We start from the raw sequence: 17,117 nt of genomic DNA, 5'->3' as shown, positions 1-17,117 counted from the left end.
CGCGACTCCAAAGTTTCGACTCTATTCATCTCATGAATATGCTAATTGTGTATTCCTCTGCCAACTGTGTGTGATGTTTCTGAAGGAACAGATATAGTTCCAATAAAAAAGGAAGTGTCTACAACTGGCTGTTAAAAGCAAAAGGATGTGATAAGCATAGGAAAGGAGGATGTCAGTTTCGCTCTAGCCACCCTTGCACCACCTCTTTGTATGGCTCTCTCTGTCTCTTCCTTTCTCCTTTCCTTTCTCTCTTTCTCTCTCTCAAAAAACAATTTGGACAACGTTCGGCAAACAGCTTTATGAATGCAAAATGACTAATATCGAGTTACTGACTGTGGCATTTAAAAAACACTGTGCTTCTGACCTCACTTCTCTTAAAGAAAAAAAAAGCAAAACAAAAAAACAAAACATTCGAGCCGCTGAGGAATCATCATCTCTATCTGAAACCAATCACATTAAGTCAGCCACATGCATGTGGCAGTTGCAGTGTGTGTGTGTGTGTGTGTGTGTGTGAGAGAGAGCTGGTATTTAAAGTCATTACCAATCCAATCTATCTGACAGCACGCACCGTTGTCTTGGTGACAAAAAAAAATAGCATAATGCACTTTACCTCTGTGCAAACATGTCCCCAGATTGCCAAGGTTTCGCACAAAATGTCATGTCCATCATTTTTCACAGGAGGAAAGTTAAGTTCTTTTGTTTTGTTCTTCTGGTTTCTTCTATATTTTTGTTGTCATTTCTTCTTCCTTACCTCCCTCCTCCTCTAATAGGCTAATAACTGAATAGTTTAAATTCTACCCTACCCCAACCCTTGCGCAATCATCTCCTTAAGAGGCCCATCTGATTTCATAACTGAAGCCAAATGCCCTCCTGAGCTGTTAGAAAGCTGTTATGTCATTGATTCTCAAGGTGTTGTTACTTTGAAAAGGTTTCTGTGGTTGCAGGAGTTATTCAGCATTTAAAGCAATACTCCACTTAGTTTTAACATGGGGGTTATTCAGCACTTGACCGCCATGAAAACCAGAATATAAACTACTCACCAAGATCAGATGCAGCAGGGACAAGTTTTTTACTTCCCATTCATTTCATTGACGCCACGACTCACAATTGACATTTAACACGTTCGTGAACAGATTCAACAACAGATCAAGATTTATTTTTGGCATTTTTATGCTTTATTTGTGAGATATAGTGAGAGAGAGACAGGAAGGTATGAGAGAGAGAGCAAGGGGAGGATATGCAGCAAAGGACCACGGGTCGGATTCGAACCCGGGTCGCTGCGGGAAGGCCTGAGCCAAATGGTACGCGCCCTACTCGGTGAGCCACCAGGGCGCCCCCAACAGATCCTGCTTTTAAGACAACAAAACATCCTGGGTCTGTCGTCATTTTGCATTTCTATTCTTGGTTTACACAAAAATTTGTATTTAAAAATAAAAGTTGATCCGGTCTCCCAAACTGGAAGCATCTCTCCTAAATGGTATCCCTCCACTGTGTTCCCTTCTATCAATAAAAATGCTATTCTGCAAAATTCTGTTCATGTACGTATCAAATGTCAGTTTTCAGGCTATTTTCGTGGCGTCATTCAAATGAATGGGAAGTAAAAATCTCAACGCTACAAACTCGTCCAGCTGCATCCGATCTTGGTGAGTAGTTTATATTCTGGTTATAATGGCGGTCAAGTGCCGAATAACCCCAATGTTAAAACTAAGTGGGATATTGCTTTACAGTATTATGAATGAACAGGTGTTCTGGCAACTTGAAGCAGGTGTTTGCTAGGGCATGGGGAATGTAGGCCTTGAAATATTATATTAGGAGACTCTAAGCTCCAAATTTTTGGTTTTGGCAAAAGTGATACCCAAATCCTCCAAGTGTAACACTCCTCTCCCTGAGTGGGGCAACTTCTGACAAAATATTCTATCTTCCTGTAAGGAAAGGGGGAAAACGTCAATTTCTTCTCTATTCCAAGGAGAGAGGCACTATGAAAATTCCCACCAGGAATCTAAGAGCCATAATTGCTGTGGCAGCCTGGTTCCAGACAGTGCGGACACATGAATGGCCTGACTGCTTGACAGTCCAGTTTCCGAGGAATTATCCTATTACTGGCCAGCACACCCATAGGTATAGATGCCCACATACGGTCTTACCATGCTGAGGAAACAGGGGGGCGGGGGTGGAGAGGGACTGGAAGAGGGCCAAAAGGTACGAATGTTTGACAAATGTAACCTACTGCCAGACAGAAATCGCCACTGGTTGAATTAAACTGACATTTAAATTGACACAAACTTCTTTGGGCTTGAATTGTGGATGAACAAGACGTGCAGAAAAGGGAGGGAGAGGCTGTGATGGCAGGAATTGGATATTTTGAGTGGAGGGCCTTGAAGCAATAAATTTGAACCGTGAATACAAAATCTCAAACCAGGCAGCAAGGCAAAGAAAGTTGAGTCAAGTTGATCTGCGCAGATAGCTGTACCTGTAGGATCTATAACATTTACCAATGATATGATTACCATTTCAGTCCATTTCAGTACCATCACATCGGCACATGTAGATGTAGTAAAAGTCGTATTGCAGTGAAAAAACCTGAGACTGTGGTATGAGTATTACTCAGTTGAATGTTATGATATTATTCAGCTACACTGGAATCTATGGCATATCAAACATTTCCAAACTTCATTCCTGATACAACAATGAATGCTTTGGATCCCCGCGACATATTACATCAGGAAACCGGCTTCATCAAAAAACCTGCGCCATCATCCGCAGCAGCACATCACCGAATCCCAAGCACCATTCTTCCCTCTTTGTTTGTGGTTCAGCATTTCCTTTAGCGGATGGGATTCCACTAGCTTCTACACAAGCACCAGCACACTGGAGGGAACAATAGTGCTTGATTTACAATCAAGCAGCTGCGTCCGTCGCCAGCTGTTCCCCACACACGGCTACGGCCCCCCGGCCCAGCCGCTCACCACAGGGGTCCGCAACCAGCCGCCAGAGAGAACGCTAGCGGAAGCCAACCAAAGTACATCCCTCCACCAGCTAAATTGGGCCAATTAGCTTGTGCGCCAAGAGCGCTCCCCGCAATAGCACTTTTCCAGAAGAATAAGGGCCTGCAAATCTACAATGTGGAATCTCTCTCTCTCTCTCCTTCGCCTTTTCTTTTTCTCCTGCCTCATCTCTCTCGCACGCTCTCTCTCACTTTGGCAATTTGTGAAATGTGCTGAATGCTCCAAGTATGCAAGATGAACAGATTGATTAGGCTAATCAAGTCATCAATGTACCAATTAAGCCATCGTATTGTTCATCGACTGAATAGACCAAGTTACAGAAAAAGCCCTGCATTAATAAACTTACTCAAAAGTTTTGACTCTAATTGTGCCTCACACCCATATTTATTTTTTATTGCACTCTCCAGATTTACCCTATGTCCCCCTCAACGTTTTATCGACATCGCACAGACACCCAGCTCGGTCTGCATTGAAACAGCAGGCTGTGCCCTTCTCCACTGAGTCATCCTCTTCCCTCCCTCCCTCCCTTCCTCCCGCCCTCCCTCCCTCTCCTCTCCCCTTCCACCCATCTTCTGTCTATCTCGCCTTCAGACTAAAATATCTGCGATGAAGACATCTGCTGGGCAGCTTGTCAGGAGGGCTGGAAATGGAAATCGAGAAACTGAAGGGATCTGAATGATCTGTCTGTGCCAGAATTACAGCCCACTTCATTACAGGGAGGAATGGACAGATATGGCTAAAGATAAAGAAAAAAAACAACACCATCCACCAGGCATTTCTGCTCCAAGCAACAGAAATGCTTATTTGTTTAGGGAAATGCAGACGGATAGGAATACACTCCAAAAAGCATATTAGAGTAAGACAAATCGCTCAAATAAATTTCACGCAATTCACTTATAAATATAAATAGTGTTGACATTCTTTGACAGGCAATTTTTAACTACACCGTTTGGTTTATTATTAAAAGCATGACCACAGCTTGCCATGTACTGTATGCATGTTATTGGATTGTTCATTTGGGCTTGGTGTATCTGTGTCCTCAACAAACTGTTAACAGCACTCCCCCCCCCTCCCTCCACACACACACACACACACACACACACGATACCCCACCCCTCTCTCTGGGAGTTCTGAGTTAGTGTTGCAGGGAGGAGCGGAGCGGTACTGATGAGGAAAAGACAAAACTAATCAGAAATTACGGGTGCCATTTCCCTGCTGCCACTCACCATTTCAGAAAGTAACTGCCTACTGTCTCTCTTTACCTCCCGAGACTCACACACACGCACACACACACACACTGGCACCACATACACACTCTTTAACTATCACATTGAGCGTGAGAGTAGCATGAGTCACTCTTTTGCCCATTTAGGGGCGAGGCTTCAATCAGCTGGAATCAACGGTGTAAACCGGATATGGAGCTGAGCTCAACAAAACAGCAAATAAAGCGGTGCCACGCTGGAGAATAAAACAGATCAACCTTGATTTCAGCGCAAACAAAACAACAACAAGGAATATTGTTTTTTCTATTCCCAATCTATACTCCCAGTAGCATCTGGGAAAAACCTGGGGTTGCTACCGGCTAAGCAGCACAGTATTTTATTTCACCACAGTTGATCTGCATGGTGATCCCCTGCCACTTCTGCCAAGCGCATTACCGAAATTGCTAGCCAAATTAATTTATGGCTTACTCTGAATTTAGTTCCCATCAGTCGAAGCACAAAAGCCTATTGGAGTTGTCTCCAGACGGAAAAAGCCTATGTTTAAGACGCTGTGGCGCAGTGCTTTTATTAAGCCCTGAGCACAGCCTATGAATTATTAAGAGCTTGGGTGTATCTATAGACCATCAAACCATTAGCCTGGGAGCGAAAAGCATCCAGGAGTACACTCAAAAATACCTCATCCCTCCGTACTCACAAAGTCCCGGCAGCGCTTCCTCATGATTGAAGAAGTTGGGATGCATAGAGTTTAAAACCAACCCCTCTGAATTTTTCAACAGCTGCAGCTACAGTTAAAGCACCATTAACGTACAAAAGTCAAACTTGTAAGGCTCTCCATAATAGATGAAATAACAAGGTATTTATCGGCTGAAATATTACGGGCACTTGTCTGCGGAGAGACAACTTTGGGCGTGGGCTTTTACGTGGTACAAAATGCGCAACTGTAACTAAAGTGGCACACAAGGGACACCTGTAGCTCCACTGAAGGGACAGCACTCTCCACTCATACTGTTATGTCTTATCTCAGGCAAGAACACACTGCAGGTGGCACAGCAAGACCACGCGCCAACAAGTGTGTGACCGATGGGCTTTTCAACTATATAGTGCGCAACATCCCATGAACAGCAGAAATGGCCTGTATAAGAGGAGGTAAATCACGCAGCATGAGCAAATACTGTATGCAGAGGAATCACACTGACAGGAGGAATGCTCAGTGAACATGAGAAATACAAAGAGTTTGTGGCCGCACAGAATGAGAATTTCAAGTAGTTGCACTGGTATGAAGCTGTGAAGTCTTCCCTCATCCCATCGAGAGGGGGGGTTGGGTGGATGGGTGGTTGGGTGGGGGGGGGTGGATGCCTTGCTCAAGGTGCAGGAGATTCAGCTCATTCCGGTGGCAGGTAGCTGCATGCTGATCACACCCACCTTCTTCCATCCCTTTCTCCCCCATCCCCCATGCCCACCTTCCCAATCACCTCCTTCCCCAGGGGGGAGCAACCGAAGCCGGCTCCTTCTCCTAATTACCCGTGGGTCCCAGAAACACTCCAGCTGTTTGGAGGAGTGGGACCGTTCCAGTGCAGGAGGTGCAGCGGCAGCTGAAGAGTTTGGATGGGAAACGGAGCCTGATTAAAAGTTTTAAACGGCCTTGGAAGACAAAGATGGGGGGGGGGGGGGGGGGGGGGATTCATAAATTTTGGAGGTAGCGTGAGAGTCAGTTCAGAGTGTTATCTGTCGGGTAGATTTAGAAAGGAGTTGCACCGTGATTCATTGCAGTGTTTTTTTGGGGATATTTTTTTACCCTGGCCTTGATTTGCCCGGTGCTTCAGTTGTACGCTCAGCGCTGGGTCTTCTTAGAACATACTTCTATCTGACAACAATTCTCAGAGGACCAATGAAGAAAGCATTTGAACGACAGATTCATCGATCGTTTTGACTGGACTGTTTGGTGTACGGATTAAACGATTGGCAGTTTGACAACTGACAGACTGACATTGATTGATCGATCGGTGCTTAACTGGAAGGGACCTCTGACAAACAGGCAGTTTAAATGGCTTGCAAACAGATTGATGGATTGATTAGCCTCACTGGGGGTTTGCAAAACTGCATCCACACTCACCGTCTCTTCCGCGGCGGTCCAGCGTGGCCTTGGCGGAGCCGGGGGAGACGTAGAGGAAGCCGTCCATGAAGAGGGGCGCGTCAGACAGGGAGACGCTCTCTGACCACTGCTCCAGTTTGGGGAAATCTGCAAGGGGGGGAGACGCATAGAAGAGTTGATGTGCAAGAATGATGTGCAAGAATGTATGAATAATATGATGATGTTCAGCCTTAACAAGCTATTTATTTTACAGCACTAAAACTTAAACATCCAATAACATGCGATAACTTTACATCCAATTCCCCCACCCTATCCAAAAGTAATGGAGGAGAAAATCTCACCGAAAAGGAAAGAGTCAATGTTGAATTTTTTATATACTGTATGTACTATATTTTGAACCGGCTGTGTAGGCGTGCCTTCCAGTAATACCATGACTTTAGTAATAAATGCATATTGCTGAAAAACAAAGATACATTTTAATACTATTTAATAATAGAACTGCAGCTTGGCTATGCCAGGGGGCTTTGAGATACATGAAAATCCTTATTCAGCACTTTAAATACACTGCTCTCATCTTTCTGTCACCTCACCTAAATGTTCTCACTTCTGAATTCACCAGTGTGTGTTGGTAAAACACATTTGAATGTGTAAGAAAGAATATGACGTTACAGTAGGAATAAGGTTAACTAAGCAGGGAAGCAGTCAAACTAATTATGAGCTAGTTAAAAGTTGATTCATTGAACATCTTTTGAATGTCTGTGTGCCGATTTCAATTCATGCTGGATGTTTTTGGAGACAGTTCAAGATCCCAGATGTGAACTCTGGGACTCTCTCTCTCTCTCTCTCTCTCTCTCTCTCTCTCTCTCTCTCTCTCTCTCTCCTCTCTCCCTCTCCCTCTCCTCTCTCTCTCTCTCTCTCTCTCTCTCTCTCTCTCTCTCTCTCTCTCTCTCTCTCTCTCTCACTCTCACTCTCACTCTCACTCTCTCTCTCTCTCTCTCTCTCTCCCTCTGTTTTATTCAGGTGAGATGACTGAGTAGGGAGACCATCCTTCAACCAGAACCTGGATTCAAGCCCCAGTGTTGGCAAGCACCCACCCTGCTGAAGTGTCTTTGAGAAAGACACTGAATCCCTACCAGCTACAGAGAAGCTGAACTTGACCTCTGACCTCTCTGTGGAGGGGTGAAACAAAGCAGCACAGCATTATTATCCATTTTTTCTACTTGAAGCATATAACATTATTTTTACAGACTCCGACTATCTATTTAGTCATGACTTTGTCACCTGGCCATTCTCTACCAAGGTGTTGAGGGAAAGTTGAGAAGCAGAAAACTCGATGGATCTGTGGGAAATGAGCCAACAGTTTTATGCTCTCTCCTCTCTTCATCTCTGTCCATATCTGTCTCATCATCTTCCTCGCTCATTTTTCCTCTCTTTCTTTCTGCGCTCTCTCTGCTCATGCTTTCTCGCTACTTTTAAGCGCTCCCCACATTCAACCTTATCGTTCTCAAATTCAATTAGCTTCAATTCTGGGGTTCAATTTTCTGCCAGAGCCTGGGCAATATCTCGAAGATTTTATCTTCAGTACCTCCAGCTCTCTCATCAAGCAAGGTAAAATAACTTTAATTGAAACCACTTTTAATTGAAGCGACACTTCCCCCCCTTCACAGAAACCAGCAGCACCTCATCTCAGGGGCGCATATCATCCCACAAAAAGACAATCAGTTATTTTGACAAGACAGCCTATTCCTAATTGGCTTGTGCTTTGTTTATGGACTCATCATGTCAAAATCATTAATTATGTTAACATGCAGCTTAACAATCTCTCAATTGCACTAATAAACTGTAATTCTAATGAAACAAAATACATGGCATTGATCACATAGAGGCGTCTAAAATTAAGAGTTTTGTTCCCAAATGAGATATCCAACATTTGAAATTGAAGCCTGTTCTTACAAAATGAATGCTGACATGAAAGTAAATCTCATTATGAAAGTAAATCTCATTATCAAAGTTAGGAGTACCCTTCCTTACAAAATATTTATGTTTGAGGATGTACTTTTAAGCAAAAATTTTGTGTAAAGTTTTGTAAAAACAATATCTATTGTTTTGTTTCAAGTGGACCAGCATGAAACAAATGACAATAGATCTCCAAGATGCTCATTATAATTGTAAGATATAGGGATAACAAAAAGAAAAACCACCAAAACAAACGCACTACCATCCATAATCCAGCAGCAGTCTAGTCGCTGTAGCATGTGGCAACCATATCAACTACAGCATCGTGTCTGGCAGGATCCAGGCATTTTTATGCACTGCAGCCCATTCACAACAACAGCAACACATTATTGATGTGGAACCGAATCAGGGTGCAGAGCCAATCGGGATCAGCAAGACATAAAGCCCGGGTGGACTTACAGTAGTTAGCAACATCTGTAATCTAGCTTTAAAAGTAACATGGACAATATGCCTGCCAATAGCAGTATTATGAATACATGGAATGCGACATATAATTTAATCAGCCAACTCCAGGGAAGCGAGTCTCCCCCCAGCAGCCTAAGTCCGACACACACACACACACATATACATACACACACACACACACACACACACACACACACACACTCTATTTTCCAACCACTCAGGTTGAGAGAATGTAAATAAGCCGGTGGGTAGATGGTGTATCAGTTGTAACAAGGCTCTCTCTGTGAGCCTCCTAAACAGTCCCTTTGGGCCCCTAAAGCTGGACTCTGTTAAGATGGGACTGTGATGTCTGTGGGGGCGGCAGTTGAGAAGTCTGGCCTGTGCTGATTGGCTCAGTCCCCAGTGAAGGGAGGTGACATGACAGAGTGCTCAATTAGCCATCTGGTAGCCCACGGCAACGGTCACAAAGTGGTCCCTGACAGGCTGTGGACAGTGGGACAATCAAAGGCACTCACTCCCGCACACACACATACACACACACTGGCATGCGGACATACACAGGAAATACAAACACAAACAGCTACATGAACACACGCAAACATACACACACAAGTGTACAAATGTAGGCAAGCGAACAGATATATCCAAGTATTGACAGACAAGTTTTAGGAGGGCAGAAGACTACTGGGAACATTTCCAAGTGTGGAAACATAGCAACAGTCCCAAGTTTATAGATATGAAAGCAGGTAAATGTTTATTGACCTATCTAACATGATAGATAATCCCACACACACACACACACACACACACACACACACACACACTCCTTTCACCCCATAGCACTTCTAACCAGAATTAAAACCATCCACACACTGGCACTCCCCACCAGGGAAACCCCTTAATTTCCCCCTGCTCTCAGCTGCTGCCTGTGGCCTTTTGACCCTCTAACAGGCCTGTGTTCAGCTTGTGTGTCGGTGTAAAACATAAACAACATCAACAAGCCTCCACCCAAACAAACTGGCAGAGCCTTGCAATGTCGCTTACAACAGGGTGGGATAGAGAGCCAAGATGAAACAGGACCTCTGATTTAGTGTTTGTGTATATGTGTATGTGTGTGTGTGTGTGTGCGTGCTTGCATTTGTGTTCATCTTTTTATTATCCACACAGAACGGTTGCTGGATGAATTTTTAATATGCCGGGAGATTCGGAGACTCAAGGCGTCAGGGATGCTAGGGTGGTAACAATAAACCTCCTTTCCCTCCAAATCCATGGTGTGTCATTTAAGAAGAAGGGAAAAGATGTCAACAACAAGAGACATTGCTGTTTAGCTTGGTTTTACAGTACACTGGCCTCCTGGGTGCAGTGAATAGCCACACTAAAACACAATTTACATGTTTGCATTGCACCACATTTGCATTTTAGGCATGTAGACGATGCTCTTATTCGGAGATTTACTGTGAGTGAGCTGGTAGAGGTTCAGTGTCTTGCTACAGGACATATTGGCTGTTGAGTATGGACATCAAAACATTTTCTGTAGCTTCTGATGTTTCAATGACAGCGAACGGAAAAACGAATTGGCGGGTTCGTACATTGTTTGTATGAACTGATACATCCAAATGAGTGTGTGGCAGTCAGGGCGGGTTGGAGCGTCGGTAATGAGGCGGAGCGGCAGGTGGGGCTCAGCCACTAGTTGTGCATAACTGCAGCACATAAGCACCAATTAACAGTCTACTCCTGTCTTTGCAGTGAGACTGGGACGAGCGACACGAGCGCACGCACTGAAAAGTCAAAGGAGTGAGACTTAGAAGAAACGCGAGCACCGGCTGAACTGTCAAAGCATGAAAGCCGCGCGTAGACGACGTCTTATGATGGCCTGTCTTCCTGTGTGTGTTAATGGTGCAAGTGTGCCAAACTGGACACATGGCTTTAATAATGGTTGATAGACACACTGATTGTTTGGGGGTTCAATCCCATGACTGTCCACTTACAGGACGGTGTCGCTAACCACTAGGTCACATGCTCCTATGAAATCGTGCTCAGGCTTGGGCCATTCATTGTCAATGGAGGAGCTCCAGAAAGTGCCACTTCATAACAACACAATTAAACTAGCCATAGCATTCAGCGTCTGATGTCATATCAATCCCCTCGGACATATTGCTGACATTAATGACAGCCAGGTGACAGCACAGCGGCCAGCGACAGCATACTTAATAAATCTTTGTTGTGCCAAAAGTTATATTCCCAAAAGTATGTGTTTCCTTGGCAGTGTGTCCTTAATAAATGACAAGTACACTAATGTATAGCCTGACAACCTTGTAGAATCAATGGACGCTTGTGGTTTGAAATAATACGATCACAAGCTAGCGTGATCTCCATTCATTATGAGACAACTAGGTCGGTTACTTTCGGTCAGCTACTTTCATTCTTCGTAATGAAATGTTTTTAAAATGTTTTTTTACGATTTGAGAATGTGCCAAAATGTGTTTCCCCTGGCAACGTGTCTGTTCTGCAATTTCACAGCAGGGATGAAAATAACAAAATCTTTTAAATGTTTGTAGATTGTTTGCCTATCGTTGGCTTTTCAAATGGAAAAACATTTTGAAAATATTTTGGAGTCCAAAACCAAACTTGAACAAAACCCTGACGTGCAATACATTTTTCTGGTTGTCAGTTAATATTTATGTGGCCTTCTTCTGGGTAAAAAAAAACTGGGGAATACTGAAATAAAAACACTACAAAGGCATAGCACCTAAAAATACACTAGAAACAACCATAGTGGAAGCCTATGACTATAAGGGATAGGGGCCATCATCAAAGCTGCCCTCGGGGGTGCCCAAAATGCTAAGAGACACTGCCTCGGAGAGCTGCCATTGGCTGTTTTAATGGACTCTGGTAGGGGGATATGCAAATGACCATGCTCCTACAGTATCCCAAGGTGCTTTTGGGCAAGCAGGTGTGGGCAGGAGAATGAGATCCGTTGAGGCCGATTGTGGACATGCATGCACACACACACACACACACACACACACAGAAATGGCTAATGAAGTGGCAGTGCTCTGTCATTAGGACACAGTGGTTACCCTAATGTTGGTGTACTGGGGCTACAAATGAGCCACAGTGGAGGGAAGGGGACAGCGGAGGGATTCGGGGAGAAGCCGGCTGACGGCTTTGTTTCAACACACTACACCCAGTAGAAAGAAAAAGGCTGTTTCTCTTGCCTTTACTGTTTTACAAACTTGGAGCGCGTTTCACACTGTGAAGAGACGCCTGGTGCAGAAGCAGCAATTTGTTTTTATGCAACACTAGAGCTACTCCAATTTAGACTTGAGTCGTCGAGAGTGAGAATTGTTCAGGGTGTCTGAGGGTTGCTGGCTGTGCCGCTGCATCCAGCCCTCCCACCAGGGTGATGGAGGGTCTGAGCATGGACTGTGTTTTGTTTCTTGTCAGCCAGTTCATTCCATCCAATATATGCACCTTTGGGTTTACGGTGCAAGGTGGCGGTTGAGCGAGAGTCTGAACTGCACCCTTGCTGAGGATGTGCGCCTTAGTTTATATGATAAACAAAAGGCAAAAAACACTGTGAACATAGACACCACAGACATACACACAGTAGCAGGCACAGAGGCACACAAATCAAATGTACATGCCCCAGTGTTACTGTGTGTATTGTGTGTGAGTGTGTGTGTCCTGTTGGAACATAAATCGTCACCCCAAGCTGAGGTCTTTGGCACTCTGAAGCAGGTTCTCCTTTAAGAATTTCCCGGTATTTGTCTCCCTTTATTGTTCCCTCTATCACTACAAGTTTCCCAGCCCCTGCTGCTGAAAAGCCCACCCACAGCTGGGTGCTGCCACCTGCGTGCTTTACAGTAGGGATGGTGTTACACGGGTGATGAGCTGTGCCCGGTTTCTGCCAGACATAACACACTGCATTACAGCTGAGGAGTTCAATTTCTGTTTCATCAGACCAGAGAATCTTTTGTCTCTTGTTTTCAGAGTCTTTCACAAGCCATTTTTGCAAACTCCAGGTGTGCTGTCACTTTTTTCAGGAGTGCTATCCTTCTGGCCAAGATTTGTAACTGACTGTTGTCCTTCTAGCAAGATCTCCAATCACAGCTCAGGAACTCTGTTGTTCTGTCAGAGTGGTCCTTGGGGTTGTTGGTCACCGCATACTGTACGCCTATATAAACAAACAGGTTGTACAGACATCTCTAGGACATTCAAAACAATTTGGATGCATCATAACTCAATTTAGCGTGTCACCGCAAAGGGGGATGAATACTTATTGAGTCAAAACATTTCAGCTTTCCATCTTTAATCAATTTGGAATGACAGAATCCACTGAAAGAATCCTAATGTCATCTTGAATTTGAATTGAGTCTGTAACACCACAAAATGTGAAAAAACTCAAAGGGGCTGAATACTTTCTGAAGGCATTGTACATACTGTATACATATATATATATATAAAAATAACATGCCAACCTACAACGTTCAAGCACTTTTAATGAGCATAGAGATGCCTGCATGCTAGGCATTCTAGATGGACAATACCACACACACACACACACACATATTTTTTCAGGTTCATTACCAAAAACTTTGATGAGGGTAAGACTTGAGGGATAGTGTATGTGTGTGTGTGTGTGTGTGTGTGGGTGTGTGGGTGTGTGGGTGTGTGTGTGTGTGTGTGTGTGTCTTCCAGCACACCTCCAAGTAACGGCCATCACCATGGCGACCAGGTGACCCATGCCAGCAATTAGGAGTCCCTAACAGGCTCGGTGCTGGGGAGCGTGCACAGATGCAGCGCATACATTATGCAAAATACAGTCCCTGAGAAAGTCTCCCCCGGCCCCAGCCAGCGGCCTCTCTCGCTCCTTTAATTTAATACATTCTTATCATCACCCCTGTGTGGAGCCATACAAACACAACACGCGCGTCATGGGGAATCCGCACAACGCAGCACATCTGTAGCATGCCTCCGATGTCGGGAGTAGGAGGTGGGTAATACAAAGGAGAGTGGGGATTTTGAGAGAGGGAGAGAGAGAGAGAGAGAGAGACAGAGAGAGAGAGAGAATAGCTTTCCCTTAAAACAGGCTGCATTCAAATTTGTGGGTTTTTCTGCCTTCATTTCCTATTCAAGGTAGTGGAAAACAAAAAAAGACCCAAAGAAAATCTCCCACTGTGCTTTTATGAATGCGGCGGCACAGCGGTAAGTGTGAGTTTTAAACATGATTGGCTTGTAAAAGTATAAAGACAACGAGGCTGAGTACATGTGGCGCCAATGGTCGGAAAGAAAAAATCCAACACGCAAACACACACACCTAGTTTAAAGGCCTTTTAATAGATTTATCCGAGCACGTCGGCTCTCTCAGGTCTGAGAAGGAGAATATATTAGTCGTTTTTCACAGCAAACAGTGTTTTGTGGTACAAACAGCTATCCGGCCTCCCACCTGGTTTGAACGCCGGCCATGGCAACGTTCTCGATGTACTGACTTGAACCCTTTTTTTTTTTCCCTGGCACAGTCGTTAGTGAATATAGAGTATATACTAAATAATGTGCACAAACATACTCATATGCTCAGACACTGAGCTGAGAGTTTACAACTATAAGATTAACTTCACTGATCCCAAGGGAAAGAGCGAGGAGAGGATAGAATAATATAGTGATAAAAACGCAATAAACAAAAGAAATATTGAAAATTAAAGATATAGTATCTTTCTATTGGATTTTTTATTTTTTTTTACAAATTTATTTCCCTTTGCTTTGAAAAAGAGGTAGAAATTGTCACACACACACATATTCACACCCACCACACCCCTGCTGCCTACCAGAGAGTTTGTTGTGGTGGAGGAACTCCATCTGCAGCCTCTGCCCGGCCCGTTGGGCCAGCAGGTAGGGGGTGGAGTAGTCTGGGTCCCCCGTGGCACACATGACATCTGCCCCGCTGAACACCAGCGCCATCGTCTGCAGGGCGTCAGGCAGCACCACTGCCGAACACAGCGCCTGCACACAGAACAGGGGGGATACAAGAGGATGTAAGGAGTTTTTCCATTGTGTTGTGCGGCTTGTCATGTCAATGTGAGCTTTGAAACCTGATTCTAAAGGTTCATCACGTTGATGCATGTCCATACTTGGCCTGAAAATGGCTGTTAGGCATCTCCTGTGGCTATGTTTATCTACATCTGTGTCTGCATTGCTTTTTCCCGCTCTTCCCCTTTATCTCTTTACACCGCTTGTATCCCAATTGTGGCTGGATTGCAACCAGACCACGCACAAGAAACGATAGCCAAAATCCGATTTTTGTGTGTCCAGACCTGTCAGTTAGGTCCCCCTTTACAGCTGGCATTATCACGTATCCTGGGTGATCGGATTATGATCAGCAAAAATGCATAAAATTCAGGTGTACATGCACTCAAGATGCATTGAAGATGCAATCCGAGTAAATACAATCCACATACTACAGGAGCTACGTTAACACAAATAAAGTTTTGTGCACAGACCCAACCGGGAAGTACAAAACAAACAGGCAGCAGGTAGATGGGACAGTACTTACTACCAACTCAGTAGAGCGCATGCCAGTTCCAAATGTCAGATTTTCACAAAAAGTTAATAATTTTTCCCATGCCTCATTACCAACTTGCTTTGCATCAAGAGATTCACACATTTTCATGACTGGACCTGAAATGAGACATGAGATCTGGCTGTTCAAATTCTATCACAACCACATGGCCAATCAGCTCTATATCTGTTCAGTTTCCATTAGTGCTGCCCTTCTACCACTGGACCAAGTTTTGTAAAAATTGTCAGGGCGGTTATGTCTAAACCGGAAATGAGCTCTCCAGTGGCCCCATGTTGATTGGCTGGGCCGATAATGGAGGGTTTTGCCTCTTCTTCTGTCTGCTGATGGTGTTATGTGAATTGGTTCGGAAGTTATTTGGCTTTTTATGAGAAATCACGCCCACCGCCATGCCCCCCTTTGGCCAATCGATGTGAAAAGTTAATCAGTAATTCTTTGCCCCATGATCAACATTTCCACAAAGTTTCATGGTGTTGCGTGAAGCCATTCGGAAGTTACATGCGTTTTTATGAGAAGCCAAAATTCCACAACATTCCAGCACAACACACCAGTGGGAAGCTTTTGGAAGTGCGGACATGGTGTCACTTGAGCAGGAGCAGGTTGGCGTCACCGTGTGTGTCTATGTGTGCAAGCTAAGTTGATAGAGAAGGACACAGACTCCATAAAGCACTGGTAGACACCACATAAAGTTTAGAATTGAGTCCTGACTGCTGATGTATGAAAGGGAAGTTAAAATAAGATCAGACTTTAATGATCCCAGCGGGGAAATTGGGACCTCGCAGCCACAATTGTAACGGGAGAAAAAAAGAATATAAATAAGAACAGAGCAAATGGGTGGCATTAAATATAATGCAACCGCCAATTTAAAAGATAGCAAGTGATAAACAGAAATGTATAAATATAAGTTGATGAGTTGAGTTGAACAATGATGAAAAAGAATGAACTTTACATTATGAGGGTGTGCAAAATAATAGCAGTAGAGCATACTGAGGCAAAGGAAAAAAAGAAAAACATAGCAAGAATATGAAATATTATGCAGTATGAGACTAATATAAGAAAAACAGTATGTGAATTTACAGCATACACTGCCAGTCAAAAGTTTGGACACACCTGATTAAATGTTTTTCATTATCTTAAAGCCATTTTTATCTAAAGGTTTCTTTCCAAAGCCTTTGCCTTTCCATCAAGGCAAAGGGCGGCTACTTTAAAGAATCTAAAATATAAATATAAGATAAATTTAATTTGTTTAACACTTTTTTGGTCACTGCATAATTCCATTTGTGGTATTTCATAGTTTTGATGTCTTTCCTGTTATTCTAAAATGTGGAAAATAGTAAAAATAAGGAAAAATGTGCTGTGTCCAAACTTTTGACTGCTAGTGTATGTACAGGATGCGCAAACGTGCGTAGTATTGACATTAACAGGAGTACAGAAGGCCATACTTATGAACAGAAAGTGTCTAACCATGCGGACGAGCCTTGTAAAAACTATTCACCTCTTTCACATCGGAAGGCAGCTGAGAGAAGCTACAAAATAGGGGAGTACAGTTTGACCAAGGAAAATATTCTCTCGGTCCGTCTGTCTCTTTCTATCTATCCAGTCAATTGATGCGTCATTGTGTGTGATGACCCACAACAAAGCGGACAGACAGAGGAGTCGAGTGGCAAACAGTGGAATTCCAACGAGCAACCTCGCCTTTCATCGGGCTTGGACCGAGTCAGCGAGCTGCATCGATCTGCCACAAACAAGCCAGATCCGTCTGAAAGTGAGGCAAGGCGAAGCTGTGCATATACACACGG

The 17,117-nt window shown here is 44.0% G+C and overlaps 1 protein-coding gene across 3 annotated transcripts in view; it reads right to left on the bottom strand.

The window, feature by feature from the left end:
• The window catches only part of arap2 (ArfGAP with RhoGAP domain, ankyrin repeat and PH domain 2), a 109,393-nt gene that overhangs the window by 34,143 nt on the left and 58,133 nt on the right, over nt 1–17,117 (bottom strand). For all 3 annotated transcript variants that reach the window (XM_071538910.1, XM_071538912.1, XM_071538911.1), the window contains exons 15-16: nt 14,570–14,744; nt 6,342–6,467 (exon numbers count right to left, since the gene is read on the bottom strand). In XM_071538910.1, the coding sequence (XP_071395011.1) occupies nt 6,342–6,467; nt 14,570–14,744 (301 nt within the window). The remainder of the gene's footprint in view (nt 1–6,341; nt 6,468–14,569; nt 14,745–17,117) is intronic.

The sequence above is a fragment of the Centroberyx affinis genome, unplaced genomic scaffold (assembly GCF_046629955.1).
Source record: "Centroberyx affinis isolate AG114_WGS23_722 - 3 ecotype Tasmania unplaced genomic scaffold, CSIRO-AGI_Caff_v1 ptg003368l_1, whole genome shotgun sequence".
Taxonomy (NCBI): domain Eukaryota; kingdom Metazoa; phylum Chordata; class Actinopteri; order Beryciformes; family Berycidae; genus Centroberyx; species Centroberyx affinis.
Note: the sequence above shows the minus strand (reverse complement) of the source record. Positions and strands in the feature narration are given on the sequence as shown.